Source organism: Pan paniscus, chromosome X (assembly GCF_029289425.2).
Source record: "Pan paniscus chromosome X, NHGRI_mPanPan1-v2.0_pri, whole genome shotgun sequence".
Taxonomy (NCBI): domain Eukaryota; kingdom Metazoa; phylum Chordata; class Mammalia; order Primates; family Hominidae; genus Pan; species Pan paniscus.
The window spans coordinates 133,193,860-133,209,102 of record NC_073272.2 but is presented as its reverse complement, the minus strand read 5'-3'; the positions used below and the strand labels follow the sequence as shown (position 1 = coordinate 133,209,102).

General features: G+C 40.0%; 2 protein-coding genes across 2 annotated transcripts in view; one reads left to right on the top strand and one right to left on the bottom strand.

Annotated features, from left to right (window-relative positions):
• GPC3 (glypican 3) overlaps positions 1-15,243 on the top strand; it is a 455,110-nt gene that overhangs the window by 208,625 nt on the left and 231,242 nt on the right. The window lies entirely within an intron of this gene.
• On the bottom strand, positions 13,760-14,534 carry LOC106634327 (small ribosomal subunit protein uS2-like). Its single transcript, XM_024927220.4, has one exon. The coding sequence runs from the start codon at positions 14,476-14,478 to the stop codon at positions 13,936-13,938; it is 543 nt and encodes a 180-aa protein (XP_024782988.1). The 5' UTR covers positions 14,479-14,534; the 3' UTR covers positions 13,760-13,935.

Sequence of the window (15,243 nt, the reverse complement as noted above, 5' to 3'; positions counted from 1 at the left end):
TCCAGGGAAGATAAGCAGGCATAAATAGGAACAGAAGCCTACCATACAGGAATTGCTTGAGACTTAGAATTAAAGTAAAAAGAGAATAAAGAGGGGGTGGAGACCAAGAGAGGAGTGGAGAAAGAGGGGTTGAAACCAGGAGAATAAGAATAAGATCTCTGTTCTTGGAATACCTGTGGTCCATGCATTAAGAAAGAAACGACGTCTTTGGGAGGTCGAAGCGGGCAGATCATGAGGTCAGGATTTTGAGACCAGCCTGGCCAACATAGTGAAACCCCATCTCTACTAAAAATACAAAAAATTAGCTAGGCGTGGTGGTGGGCACCTGTAATCCCAGCTACTTGGGAGGCTGAGGCAGGAGAATCACTTGAACCCGGGAGGTGGAGGTTGCAGTGAGCTGAGATCGCGCCACTGCACTCCAGCGCGGGCGACAGTGTAAGACTCCATCTCAAAAAAAAAAAAAAAAAAAAAGAAAGGACGTGACTACTTCCTTGCTGTACTAATTTTTGAGTATACTCATTGCTGTAAGAGAATGAGAGCAAAGTTCGTGGACTGTGATTGGAACAGAAGTGTCTCTTAGGTCATAAGGTATTGGGGATGCACCTGACCTAGTATTCTTCTGACCTCTGGATTATCACTGTCAGGGCTATGGGAAATGGCTGTGACTGGAAAGGAATAATAGCCAGTGTGAACAAAGACAGGAAGATGGAGGTGGATCTCAAGGAGCCTGAGATGTCCAGCTCAAATGACTCAGAAAATTGATAACAATGAATAATAAACAATAGTGAAGGATCTTGGCATCAGTGGCTGCATTTAATGGAGAGGCTCTTCACTTGATTTTCCACATACAGTCATGACCTGTATAGGTAGGTACATTTTGCCACTCCAGTTGAAAGTGAATAAAAATATGGGCATCACAGTTTAGCAGTCTCGAATACTAGCAGCAGGCCTCACTGTGGATCTATGCGTAGACGAGACAGACCAAGTAGTGCTGGAAAAGGGGTCTGCGAAGGGCTGAGACATGGGGATTGTTTTGTCATTCTTGGGAAGGCCAGGAGGGGGCGCCAGTCATTTGATTGATACCCTATAATCTGTGTAACGAGATTCTTTGAGAATATGTTTTGATCAGAAATAGCAATGAATTTGGTTAACAATATCTCCTCAGTTTTCTGCTATATATATTATTAGAAAGATATATTTAGAATAGATAAACTATAAAAATAACTCCATAATTACAACCCTAGAAGTTTAATATGTCACAGACTGGAAAAGGCTTCTTTGATTTGATAGAAAGGGTGTGTTTGACCATTGTTCACTGTGCTCACGTGTTGATATTTCCTATGCACACCACAGTTTTTCCTTTCTGGGAGGCTTTTTATTTTCCATTAACTTTGCAGTCTTACCTTTTCCACTGATAACTTTTTAAAATAGTTTTGGGTATGCACCTTTCTTTAAACCCATGCCCCTTTTAATTTTTTATTTTGAAATAAATATAGACTTAATGTTGTAATTATTAGATATCATGAATTATGCTTATGATTCTCAGAGATGGCCAGAGGTGTCTTCTTCATGGGTTACATTTTTGTTCCCAAGGTATCTCTTTTTCAAAGTGATGCTCTCAATTCTGCCAAAGCCCCTCGTGTAGTGAATTGTTTATGTCCAATCCTGTAATTTCCTTGTCAATATACACATCCTTTTGCTGTGTTGGGGAAAGACCATGTAATTACTGACCCCGGCACGATACCAATTTTTACAATCTTATGCTGAAATAGATTTTTCTGACAATTAGAGCAGTTAGACAGCCTAGACAGAGTGCATGATCTTGGGCCCTAATGTTAATAAGATGGCCAGGCTATCTGCCTGTCTGTTCATATCAATCTCAACATATCTTTGAATGTATCGCTGAGACATGGAAGCAACTTACAGGGGCCTCCCCAAGACCCTGAAAATAAGGAAAATGAAATCGCTACCTAAAAGTTAAGCTAGAAAATCAACAAGCTATGGATGAGAACAGAACTATGCAAATTCACTTTGAAGAGACTGAATTACAAAAGAACAGTGGAGTCGCATATTCGTTGTCTAATTTTGTGAAGTATAAATGTAGTAAAAAAAAAAAAAAACACGCTGGCAGCAAATTGCCAAAAGTTAACTCATGTTGATAACAGTTGGTGGGAATATGGGTGATTATTACTTTACTTCTTTGAACTTTATTTTTTTAATTTCAAAAAAAAAAAGAGAAAAAACAAGACTGAGACAGAGACAGACAAACGGCTGCTATGAAAAAAGGCCAGACAGTAGCCTGACTGACAGTGTTAACACAGTAGAAGAAAGAATGTGTCAATCAGGGAGTGGGGGCCATGGGCTGTCAGTCATGAAAGCAGATGAAAAGGAGAAAGTCACAGAGAAAGATAGTAACACTGATCAGTGCCCTTCTACCAAGAAAGAAACTGCCTTCTTGGGCTCTGGGCTAGGCAGAGAGGCAACACAGCAAAGTGGTTATAAGTGAGATCCCAGATCCAGACTGATTAGAGTTCATATCTCATGCCCACCACTCCCCAGCTTCATGACCCTGGGCAAGTGGTTATACCTTTCTGAGCCTCAGTTTCTGTCTATAACATGGGAATTTTAATAATGGTACTTACCATATAGGGCCATTGTGAGAATAAAAGGAGATAATTTATGTATTCAGTATGGTGCCTGACACACAGTAATCTCTCAATAAATGTTAGCTATTATTATAATATTTTATTTATAATACCCTATTTATAGAGATATATTTTAACATGATGCCATAATTAGATATTCAAAGCTTATACCTTGGGTTGACATTGCTTCCATGGTCACTAAGCGAGCTTTGGATTATATTTTGTCTTCCTATGTTATTTATCAGTAGGGAGATTATATGAGGATCTGTCACCTCATGAATTATATGTATCATTATAAATGGGTTACATATATTATATATGTCATTGTAAACGGGTACACTAGTGTTCAGCTTTATTCCAGCAGTCTTTGGAGGGTTTGATAGTGTGGGTTCAATCAATCTGGAACATTATCAAATTGAGTTTTGAGCCTCCAAATCCTGGGCATTTAAAAATTTTAAACATGGCCCTCTGTGAGCTTGGTTGAAGTGAATCTACCTCTGAGGGCCAGAATCCAGACCTAATGAGGTTTCCTAGCAGCCAGTCTGCCAGCATTCTCCCGCCAATTAACTCCCTCTGTTTCTACACAAAATTGTACGGGATAAAACCAGAAACTCATTTCATATTTTCTGTGTACGTTTGCTTGAGTCCTGTGCTTTGTACATGTCCTATATGAGTTTATACAGTGCCTTAGTAAGATACTACATTATATTGTTACTGGAGTTGATGTGTGATATCAGCCAACTAGTAACTATGGAGAAATAGCACAGAATTATGGAATTACAATGCTTGAAGGGAACTTAACACTCAGGTAGTCCTATCTCCCTGAAGGCCAGAGAGGAAAAATGACCTATCCAGGATGACAGGTGGTTTATTTGAGACAAGACTATACTCATATAAAAGCATAAAAATTTTTCTGAATTACTCATCAAAGCAGAGATGAAGGACTGAAAGAATGTATCAGAAACCCAAAACAGAACCCAAAGATGAAGGGTCCACCTCATTATTATTCTGCCACATGGAAAATATTCCATGGCTGAAGTCCTTCACTCTGCTCTTTTATGTTCACTTTATTGGCCTTTTCCTTCATTCTGATATTTTTCCTGGAGAAATAACTGTCACTAGTGTTCAAGAGCTGACTCTTCATGAACTAGGTCAAATTAAAACATGGTTCTGCTCCTTTTCCAAGACATTTTGTTCATCCTAAAATGCTTTTCTTTCTTCTTTTTCCTTAAAAGGGGACTGCCTTCTACATAGTGCTCCCATTTTATTTGCATTTCCCTCTCAATTTTCAGTTAGTTCAATTACTTATTTATTGAGTCCTTTTCTTTGTCTAGTTTTGTGCTTCTTTGTCAATTGGTACTGTTCTTCACATTTGGTATGCAGGCCGCCTGGGCTCGGCCTTCATGACTAACTCATGCACTCTTTTAATAAAAATGAAAATTTTCATGGTGAAACCCCATCTCTACTAAAAATGCAATAATTAGCTGGGCGTGGTGGCAGGCGCCTGTAATCCCAGTGGGAGGCTGAGGCAGGAGAATCTCGAACTCAGGAGGTGGAGGTTGCAGTGAGCCGAGATTGCACCATCGCACTCCAGCCTGGGCAAGAAGAGCGAAACTCCATCTCAAAATAATAATAATAATAAAAATAAAAATTTTCTACACCCTTTTTGTTATGTGAAATTTCAGTAACAGTGAATATGCCACTTGAAACTGCCTTCCTCTTTCCTTCTCCAAGGACAAGGTCTAGTCTCCCATATCAGGCATTAGAGAGGAATGCTTCAGAGCTCATTTTGAATTCCAGCTCTGCACCACTTACTTGTTGTGTGGCTTTGAGGAAGTTGTTTCTGCTCCCTGAGCCTCAGTTTTCTCACCTATGAAGTGGAAATAATCATAATAATTAAATAATAATGTAATTAATTAATAAAATGTGAGGGGCACTTGAAATAGTGCCTGGTCCAAACGAATGTGCTATGCTGATATTAGTTCTTGTTACTATTGTCATCATTGTTCTTGTTACTGTTATTTAGTCATCATTATAAAACTGGTCTTCTGACATCACGTTAACCATGATACTCAACCCAGATTGTCAATATCAGCACTGTCTCCAGTAATGCCATGGCATTCTTAGGACAAAATAAACTTTTGTTTTAATTTAATGAAAAAGGAGCATATAACATTTTTAGGGGGTGGGGTATGATGATACCATCAACCCAAATGTGCTGATGAAAGAGACATGATTCCAGGGAGGTTGAGACCTATCATGGTGAATGTATTCACCTGGTTGTTTGTCGGGAGCAGACCTTTCTCCGTGTTGGTGTGTGCTGGCATGATGCACCACACCAGCACCTTTGTTTATGATCAATAGCGACATAGGTCTGCTCAAATAAATTAACATTCTTGTCTGGTCCAACTCATTTTGAGAAAACAGATTTGCAAGCCAGTGTGTAAGCTGACCCATATAACCCCTTAGCTTAAAAAAAAATGTACTGTATACCTTTGTAGTTTTACTCTAACAAGCATTGAGCGATGGCAGGCAAACTTTTCTTTAGTTTAGTTTTTTTCTTTTCATGGCTACATCGACTGACTTCTACCTGGCGTTCTTTGAGAGGCATGTGGAAAGGAGACTGAAAACTAAATACAGGAGAAGGAAAGGGACACAGGGAAAAGAGGGATATTGGAATTTGTCAGCGTCTCTGAATACTGGTGTCTTGTTCTATAGTAAAACCTCAGATCTGAGCAATTCTGAAGAGCTTAAACACAGCATAGGAATGGAGCAAGCTAATTATGGGTCTATTACAGGGGCGATTTGAACATCATTTACATTAGTATTCCAATGACACATTGACATGATGGCATGCCAAGACCACACAGCACTAATATTTCCTTCTTCCCTCTCTGCCCAGAGAATTTATAGCCTAAGGAGAATATAATAGAAAACAATTTACTTCTCTAGTTTGGTTTTGGTCATTCCGGGCCAGAGGCATAGACTGTAGTGACTTCCACATGCAGATTTGGGAAAGTGACAAACTTGAATTTTAATTCATCTATTTGTGGTGTGTTTCAAACCTAAACAATACCATTTTGAGGGGTTTGGCCTCATCTTTCTTTCCTTAAACAAATAGAATTTTCAGTGATGTCAACTTCACTATTCTAGACCCCATGAGATGGAATTTAGCGTTTGGGTCAGGCTAGCGAGGTCAGCTGAGGAGACACAGTGCAATTGTGCCATGTCTTCCTTTGCACTGGAATTGGGGATGTCTCCAGGCCCACACAGAGGGGCCCTCAGGCATGTTTAAGGAAAGCGCTAAGCAACAGGATCAGACGACCTCATTAGGGAAAGTGACTGTAACTTGTATTTTAGAGATTTTGTTTAAAATGCCCAATCTCAAATTCAGCCTTTTCCAGGCACATTGCCAAATTACAGCAATGGACCATTTTTCAAATGCCCATTTAAAATAAGCGGTCTTGAATGTAGCACTGTGACAAAAGATCCTTTTGGCAGAAAGCCACTTTAGACATCAGATTACTCCAAGCATTATTTTAAAATAGTGCCCGGGCCTTTAAGTAATTCAGGTGCTGTTTCCTTTGAACCCAGAAAATGTCAGTGTACCGAGAGCAGACATAAATGGGGCAGGCCTGGCCAACAGCTGGATTTCCTTTTCCACAGATGGATTGAGCCTTCATAGTGTATACTGTCCCTTGTCCATCTGTCCGAATGGAGTTATCTTCCTCTGATTCACTCCTTCCCCCCATCCCCTCCCAGATTTAAATGGGGGTGAGAGATGGGGGAGTTACGAGGAAAGAAACTTATTGTGAGATATTGAGGGTGAAACTCCTAGAAGAAAATAGAAGAACAATCCTGCTACGAGGTGGATTCTGTGCTTGCTCTTCCCTTTTTATCTGGAATAGCAATTGGGAGGTAGTGACAAGGGCTGCCAGAGGTTTGCTAAAGAGAGTTCTGAAATAATAGGTTTTGGTCTTGTGCAAATAAAGACCTGTAGTTTGTTAGGAGCTTGGGGACAAATGGTAGCAAATGGACAAATGGCCCCATCTCTGATCCTGCAAGTCACTGAGGTAGCAGTGGGTGGCTTGCTTTCTGTTTCTAGCTCAGGACTTGGGACTTTCTAGGAGATTCTAATATTGCATATGAACCTTGCCAGAGGTGCTCGGACAACACAAAATAGAGAAGCTGAATCAAGCATTTATACTTGTGGGAGTGGTTGCTTGTCTTTCTGACCATACCCTCTCTTCTTCCAGGTTAATTCTAGGATTACTTTCATTGCTGGCCCTCCATTTTTATAACTTCTTATTAAACTGGTTTCCACATTCTGTTAAAATAATCAAGTGTTCAAGAATGTTCAGAAGGTCCAATTTCATTAGGTCATCTGGTCCTTAATCATGAACCTCACATGCGATTTTTTTTTTTTTGACAGGGTCTTCCTCTGTCACCTAGGCTGAGTGCAATGGTGGGAACATGGCTCACTGCAGCCTCGACCTCCTGGGCTCAAGCAGTTCCCCTGCCTCAGCCTCCTGTGTAGCTGGGACCCCAGGCATGCGCCACCAACCCTGGCTAATTTTTTGATGTTTTGTAGAGACAGAGTCTCACTATGTTGTCCAGAGACTGGTCTCAAACTCCTGGGCTCAAGTGATCCTCCTGCCTTGGCCTCCCAAAGTGCTGGGATTACTGGCCTGCGGCACTGCACCCAACTGTGATTGTTTTATAGTACAATACAGGCAGCTCTTGTGGCTGAGTCACTGCTTTATGCAGAAAGATTTCTTAAGCCAGGCACCCTGCATGTATGCTCTTACATGCAGGGTATCTGGCATTTCGTATACAGAACTGTTATTTGTATGTCCTTTATATATTTGAATCTTAATAAATAATGTCCCTTTTAAAAACAAATCCAGTTAAGCTTTGAATAAAAAAGATGTTTCTCTAATTCATTTCTTCGACTTTGCACTAGGCTTTTAGGCTCTTCAGATAGTTGCTGAAGTCCCTAACAACTGCTGTAGACCAGAACTAAGGTGGTAGCTAAGCCTCAGAATTTAGCTGGTTTGGTGCAAATAGGTACCAAGTAATATTTTATTTAGGCCTACATAGATTAGATGACCTGCCTTCTAGATCACACTGGTATTATAGTATTTTTTCCAGTTTATTGAGGTGTAGTTGACATACAAAAAGCTGTACATATTTAATGTGTGCAATTTGATGAATTTGGAGATAAGTATATACCCTTGAAGCCTTCATCATAATCAGTGCCATAAACATATCCATCTTCTCCAAGAGTTTCCTCCCATCCTCTTAATTTATTATTTTCTTTGTGATAAGAACACTTGACATAAGATCTATGCTCTTGGCGAAATTTTAAATATATACAGTATCGTTGACTATAGACACTATTCTGTATGGTAAATCTCTAGGACTTCATCTTGTGTAACTGAAACTTTGTACCAATTGAATGATGATACCTCTCTGTTTTGCCCTCACCCAGGCTCTGAAAACCACCATTCCTCTCTCTGCTTTGATGAGTTTGACTATTTAAGATTCTTCAGATAAGTAGTATCATGTAGTATTTGTCCTTCTGTGTCTAGCTTATTTCATTTAGCATAATGTTCTCCAGGTTTATCCATGTTTTTGCAATCAGCAGGATGTTCTTCTTTTAAAAGGCTGAGTAATATTCCATTGTGTGTACATGTGAGTGTGCATGTGCATGTGTGTGTGCATATGTGCGTGTAACATTTTCTTTTCTTTCTTTCTTCTTTCTTTTTTTTTTTTTTTTTTGAGACAGTGTCTTGCTCTGTCACCCAGGCTGGAGTGCAGTGGCTCAATCTCGGCTCACTGCAGCCTCTGCCTCCCGGGTTCCAGTGATTCTCCTGCCTCAACCTCCTGGGTAGCTGGGATTACAGGTGCACGCCACCACACCTGGCTAGTTTTTTTGTATTTTTAGTAGAGACGGGGTTTCACCATGTTGGTCAGGCTGGTCTCGAACTCCTGACCTCAGGTGATCCACCCACCTTGGCCTCCGAAAGTGTTGGGATTACAGGTGTGAGCCACTGCGCCCGGCTGTAACATTTTCTTTGTCCATTCATCTGTCAAGGGACACTTGGGTTGTTATCTGTGTCTTGGCTATTATGAATAATGCTGCAATGAACATGGGAGTGTGGGTATCTCTTTTTCTACTGCCTCCCTCCATTTTAGATGTCAGTAGAACTGGCTCTTTATCCAAAAATTAAGGAGGGGAGAAGGGGGTACAGTGGGGTATGAAGGAGGAGAGACGTCATAGGTAGTGTTCAGGTATGTATATACTCTAGTTTTGGATACATGACAATAATTTTCTTTTTAAGCAAAGGCAATGTCAAAAAGAGGTTGCAAAGACCTGCTGGAAAAAGGAGAAAAGTTTTGCTTCATGAAAAGGTCCATGGAGTCAATCTTTACTTACTCTCGAGTTCTTCCTGGAGAGTGAATTCTTTACTTTAGGCGCTCGATGCTCAGTAAATTGTGAAACTCTTCCCCCTCTGCATGTAGGCATTAGAGACTTTTGGAGATGCATCCAGAATTTATCAAACTCCTCAGCAATCAAATAATAATGATAAATTACATGGTTGCTTTAGTGCCTCGATGGCCTTTTAAGACAACTGGAGGAAACAGAGACTAACGTGCCCAGCTAGACCAGGAACTTCATTAGAGCAACACGGCTATTTTCCTACCAGCTGACTTATTTTGTCAGGTTATAACCTTAATCCTGGAGATTTACCCCCCCACCCCGCCACCCTATTCTCTCACACAGACTCCCTAACACACACGTACATACAACTCAGTTCTAATGTGGATGCAAAAATCATTTTATAATGTTTATAGAATATAAGAGCAGTTGGCTGAAGGTGAAACATTCCTTCTTTTGGGCAGGCTCAGGGGAAAGCTGCATGGTTGAACTTTGCTTGTGTGCCACCCCTGCCCACCTGCCATTGAATTTGGCTGGAGTCCCTGTGGTGGTGGTGGTTACCTTCCTGTTAAGTCTTCGCCTGCTTCCGGAGCCCATTGAGTACACCTGAGCAGCTCTCTTCCCCTGAGTTAATTATGCCAGCCTTCAAGAGTCCCCTGGCCTTCATCCTCCCTGTGTTTCATGTGTTGGAATACCCTGCAGGAAACTGAGTCCTAAGAAACTGTCAAGATCTTGGCCCTTGAGCCTTGTTTCTGCCAGTAGCCCTTTGAACGAACTGCGACTCAAGGGAGAGCCTGGCCTTTTTGCAAAGGCTAGCTTTCCAATTAAATAGCAGAGTTTTATGGTTAGAGTTGAGAGCTCTGAGATTTCATACCTGTATCAGTAATCCCTAGGAAATGCACAATATTGACCTTTTTCACTTATTTTCTTATAATTTCCATTTCATCATGACTCTAAGGCAACACGGTTAATGCATTTCTGGGGAATTGTTGTTGGTAAGTAGTTGGAATCATTCAGATTTTTGCATTGTTCATCACATCTTACCCAAGTTGTAGAGTTATTTTCCTGAAATATTTAGTAGACCCAGTGTAGCCAAACAGCTGAGGTATTAAGTTTACTTAGAGTCAAACCAAAAGGAAAAGAAAAAAGAAAAATAGACAAACTACCTATATCTGGAAGCATTGTGACATAGTAATTTAGTAGGTAAGCTCTGGATTCAAACTGCTTATATTCAAATCTTGGCTGTTCTACTTACTGTCTGTATAAGTTTTCTAAGTTACTTCTCTGTGCCTCAGTTTTCTTATCTGTAAAATGAAAACAATACCATACTCACCTCATAGGGTGGTTCTGATAATTACATAAATTAATTCACATAAAACGCTTGAAACACTGCCTGGCAGATGGTAAATGCTCCAAGGATGCTAGTTCTTATTATACCTAAAGCTAATCTTGAAGTGCTCTGCAATATTTGCCCTTGAAGAAGATGGACATAATGGAAAAAATATTGGACAAATAGGAGTTCTGTGTTTCGTTGCTGCCACCATCTACTACATAGCTATATGATTTGGAGCCAGTCTTAGTTTCGGTTACCTCGTCTGTGAAATTGGGATAATAATGTTTCCCTTAGCGACTGTTCAAACACATGCATGCACGAGTACACATACACACATGCTCACATTCAATGATAGAGAAAGAGAAAATTAAGTTAGATCACAGATTTTTAAAATCTGAAATTACATGAGGCATTTTGCAGATATGGTGATCTGTTGCCATGTATACTATGTATACTTAAGCTATAAAAGAGTCCCAGAACAAAATAGATTAATACTTTTATAACTATATGGTATTTTATGGTTTTCAAATGAGATAGGCCATCTTGTATTTATCACAGCTGGCTATAGCTGGCTATTGCAAGCCTTTAGGACCCAGGGATAAGTTGTTTGCATATTTTATTCACAGTCTAGCAGAGTGTACACTCAGTAAATATTAAATGGAAAAAATGTATTTACACAAGTGCAATCAATCTAATGAGACAGCAAAGATGCCTCAAAAATGGTCTTTAAGTAGTTTTTCAGCAAGTGGTTAATGTTGCTGACTTTACCTAATGTCAGGGGCCTGTGATAATTTAGGTCCCAAACAAGTTGAAATTTGTATTGGACACATCTTTAGAGACTGTGGTATGAGTCACCAAGGGAAGCAATAGCCCAAGCCTTTGGGGCTTGGGATTGCTTATCTCAGATCTACCTTATCATTAACAAGAGAGTAGGCAGTGAGTCTTATGGCTCTCTATCTGTAAAGAGTCAAAAGAAAATTGTTACAATGAGTGCTCAGTTAGTACTTTTTAAGTATATGAATGACTAAGGCTTTGGGAGGGGGTATGTGTATAAATGTTAAGCCAATTCAGATATGATACTTCTCATTAATGATGGAAAGGAGGGCTGGAATGCACCTTCCAATAACAACGGGGAAGAGGAGTCTGTTGCTTTTGTAATCACTGAAGATTTGGCTGTAAAGCACTTGCAGAAATAAAAAGTGCTATGGAAATCTTTAATAACAGTTACAGACACAGTGCTCTCAATAACAATGGTTGCATACACTACTGGCAATTGACCTTTCTTAGGATATTAATTTAGTGTCTGAGTGGTTTAAGAGGGAAAGAAGAGCATATAAGAGCAAGGCTATGTAAAATGCACACATTAATTGTCCTAATAATAACACAAAACGTCCCCTAGATGTTTGGCTCTTTCTTTTCAATGACTACAGGATATTGAAAAGAAATACAGGTTTTTTATTAGATAAAGGCACTACCAGAGTGGTTGCATTTAAACCTTTAAATGCAGCTATTCCTTTGTTAAGGTGCAGAATCTTTCATTCAATACTTACTCAAAAGCCTATTTTTATTTTCCTAAGCTATGGTTAGTAACAGTAAGTGCTTGAGAGAAGAAACTCCTTAGCCTTGATTTGTGGAATTATGGTGATACGCTATTTAAAAATTCACAAGTTGAGAAAACAATAGCCAGATGTAGAATATATGTTAGTGATTTTTTTTGGTCTAGCTAAGATATAATCCAGTCTTCACATGGCTGTTTGGAGTAATCCATGTCCTCTCCTCATAAACTCTTTGGAGAATGACCTTTTTTAAAAAAGAAAAGTTTTTAGTTAAATAGAATGATTTGTGAGTCCTGGGAGCCTTTTAACTACTCAGTATGTGGATTATTGGAAGAACTGTAGTAGAACTGTACTTCTTTGGGTACCATCAGGCTTTCTTTTGTAAAGAATGAACTAAAAAATCTAAGAGTGTGATCCTGATACTTCTTCGTAGGTGTCATTTCTTAGCCGTGAGAATGTTGAATAAGTAAGACTATTTTCCAATCAACCAAGAATTAGCTGATCCAAATGAAATCCTGGGAGACAGAGAAGAATGAAAAAAGGCTAAGGATCATGACTTATAACAGAAATAACTCATCGAGATGACAGCACAAAAAATACTGATCCCCAAGATTCTGTTACAAGATTCAGAGTTATTCTTGGTGTGTCCACAGTAAAACGGGTTTCTAAACCCCAGTGGCTTTTACAAGACAAACTGTTCTTAAAGTTTTATCTATTTAAGAAACAAGTTTTCATGTGGGATTCTCGTACGCTGTTCTGTTTAGCTACTTTCCTGCTTTTTCAAGGGTGTCTTTTTCCTGAACCCAGTGTGAAACCAGACACATTCTGAGCGATGATGAAGGTAGCCTTATTAGCAACTCCCTAATTTTAACATTGTTACATTTGACTCACATTTTTAAGATGTGGAAAAAGGTAAAAAGATGGAAGATTTTGGAAGGGTCATATACATGGATTCAACCAAGGGCATTTTTTCTAATTTCAGCTTTTATTTTAGATTCAGGAGATACATGTGCAGGCTTGTTATATAGATATATTGTGTAATGCTGAGGTTTGGGGTATGATTGATCTCATCACCTACGTATGAAGCATAGTATCCAGTAGTTAATTTTTAAACCCCCACCCCTGTAGTTCCCAGTTTCTATTCTTACCATCTTTATTTCCATGAGTACCCCATGTTTAGCTCCCACTTATAATTGAGAACATGTGGTATTTGGTTTTCTGTTCCTGCATTAGTTTGCTTAGGATAATGACCTTCAGTTGCATCCATGTTGCTGCAAAGGAAATGATTTCATTCTTTTCTATGGCTGTGTAGTATTCCATGGTATATATCTACCACATTTTCTTTATCCAGTCCACCATTGATGGGCACCTAGGTTGGTTCCATGTCTTTGCTATTGTGAATAGCACTGTGATGAACATGTGAGTGTATGTGTCTTTTTGGTAGAATGATTTATTTTCCTTTGGGTATATTCCCAGTAATGAGATTACTAGGTTGAATGGTAGTTCAACTCTTAGTTCTTTGAGAAATCTCCAAACTGCTTTCCACAGTGTCTGAACTAATTTACATTCCCACCAACAGTGCATAGGCATTCCCTTTTCTCTGCATCCTCACCAACATCTGTTGTTTTTTGACTTTTTTTTTTTTTTGGAAACTGATGTTTATTTTTTGTCAGCCTTATTTCCATGTTGCTTAAGAGCTGATATAAGAACAGCTTAAGACTAACCAGTGGTTGCTCCTACCCATTCAGTGGCCTGAGCAGTGGAAGCGGCAGACCAGTCTTCCGTGGCAGGCTGAGCACTCCAGTCTTCAGTAGGGAACTGCTGAATAGGCACAGAGGGCACCTGCACGCCTTCAGACCAGTCTGTCACCTCAGGCTGAGTAGCAGTGAACTCAGGAGCTGGAGCAGTCCATTCACTTTGAAATTCCTCCTTCATCACAGCCTTTTCAGCAGCAGTCTGCTATTCTTTTTCAGTCTCTTCAGGATCTCTGTAGAAGTAGAGATCAGGCATGACCTCCCACAGGCGTTTGCAGGAAATGGTACCATGCGTGTGCAGAACTTCCCGAGCCAGCATCCACCACATCAAACCCATTGAGTGAGCTCTCTTGTTGTTGCATGGGATGGTAATGTTCACATAGCACAGAGGAGAATCTGTGTGACACAGAGCAATGGTGGGAAGATTAACATAAGATGCCTCTGTGAGAGGCTGGTGGTCAGCCCTGGGGTCAGTAACCACAAGAAGCTGCGGCTCCTGAAAGGCTGCCTGGATCTGGTTAGTGAAGATTCCAGGAGTGAAGCGGCCAGCAATTGGAGTGGCTCCCATGGCAGCAGCAAACTTTAGCACGGCCCTCTGGCCAGTATTCCTGGAGGATATGACACTGACATCAGCAGGGTTTTCAATGGCAACAATGGTACGAGCTGCCAGCAGAAGATTCTCCCAGGTCCTCTTCAGATTTAGGATGTAGATGCCATCACTTTTCCTTTTATAGATGTACTGTTTCATTTGGAAGTCAAGGCTGGTGCCACCTAAGTGGGTTCCTGCTGCAAGGAACTTAAGGACACCCTTCTATTTCATTTGCAGGACATCAAGGGCTCCGGACGTTGTGAAAGTTTTCCTCTGAGTTAGGACAGGAATCCCGAAAAACGCTGTATGGACCCCTCTGTGGGCAGGACGGAAAGGCTGTTGTTTTTTGACTTTTTAATAATAGTCATTCTGACTGGTGTGAGATGGTATCTCATCGAAGTTTTGATTTGCATTTATCTGATGATTAGTGATGTGGAGCATTTTTTTTCGTATGTTTGTTGGCTACTTTTATGTCTTCTTTTGAGAAGTGTGTGTTCATGTATTTTGCCCATGTTTTAACGGGGTTGTCTTTTGCTTGTTCAAATGTTTAAGGTCCTAATAGATTCTGGATATTAGACCTTTGTTGATGCATAGTTTGCGAATATTTTCTCCTACTCTGTAGGTTGTCTGTTCACTCTGCTGACAGTTTCTTTTGCTTTGCAGAAGCTCTTTAGTTTAATTAGGTCCCACTTGTCAATTTTTGTTTTTGCTGCAATGGCTTTTGAGGACTTACTCATAAATTCTTTCCCAAGGCCAGTGTCCAGAATGTCAACCAAGAGCTTTGACCACTGCTAGGGAAGACAGTGTTGAACTGCTAATGAGTCCCTGACAAGGTGTTTGCCATTTATAAACATAAACATTTCTATAGTTGCTACTCATACTTGTGAGAAAACATTGTTGAAATGGTATTTTTTCTTTAAGTGG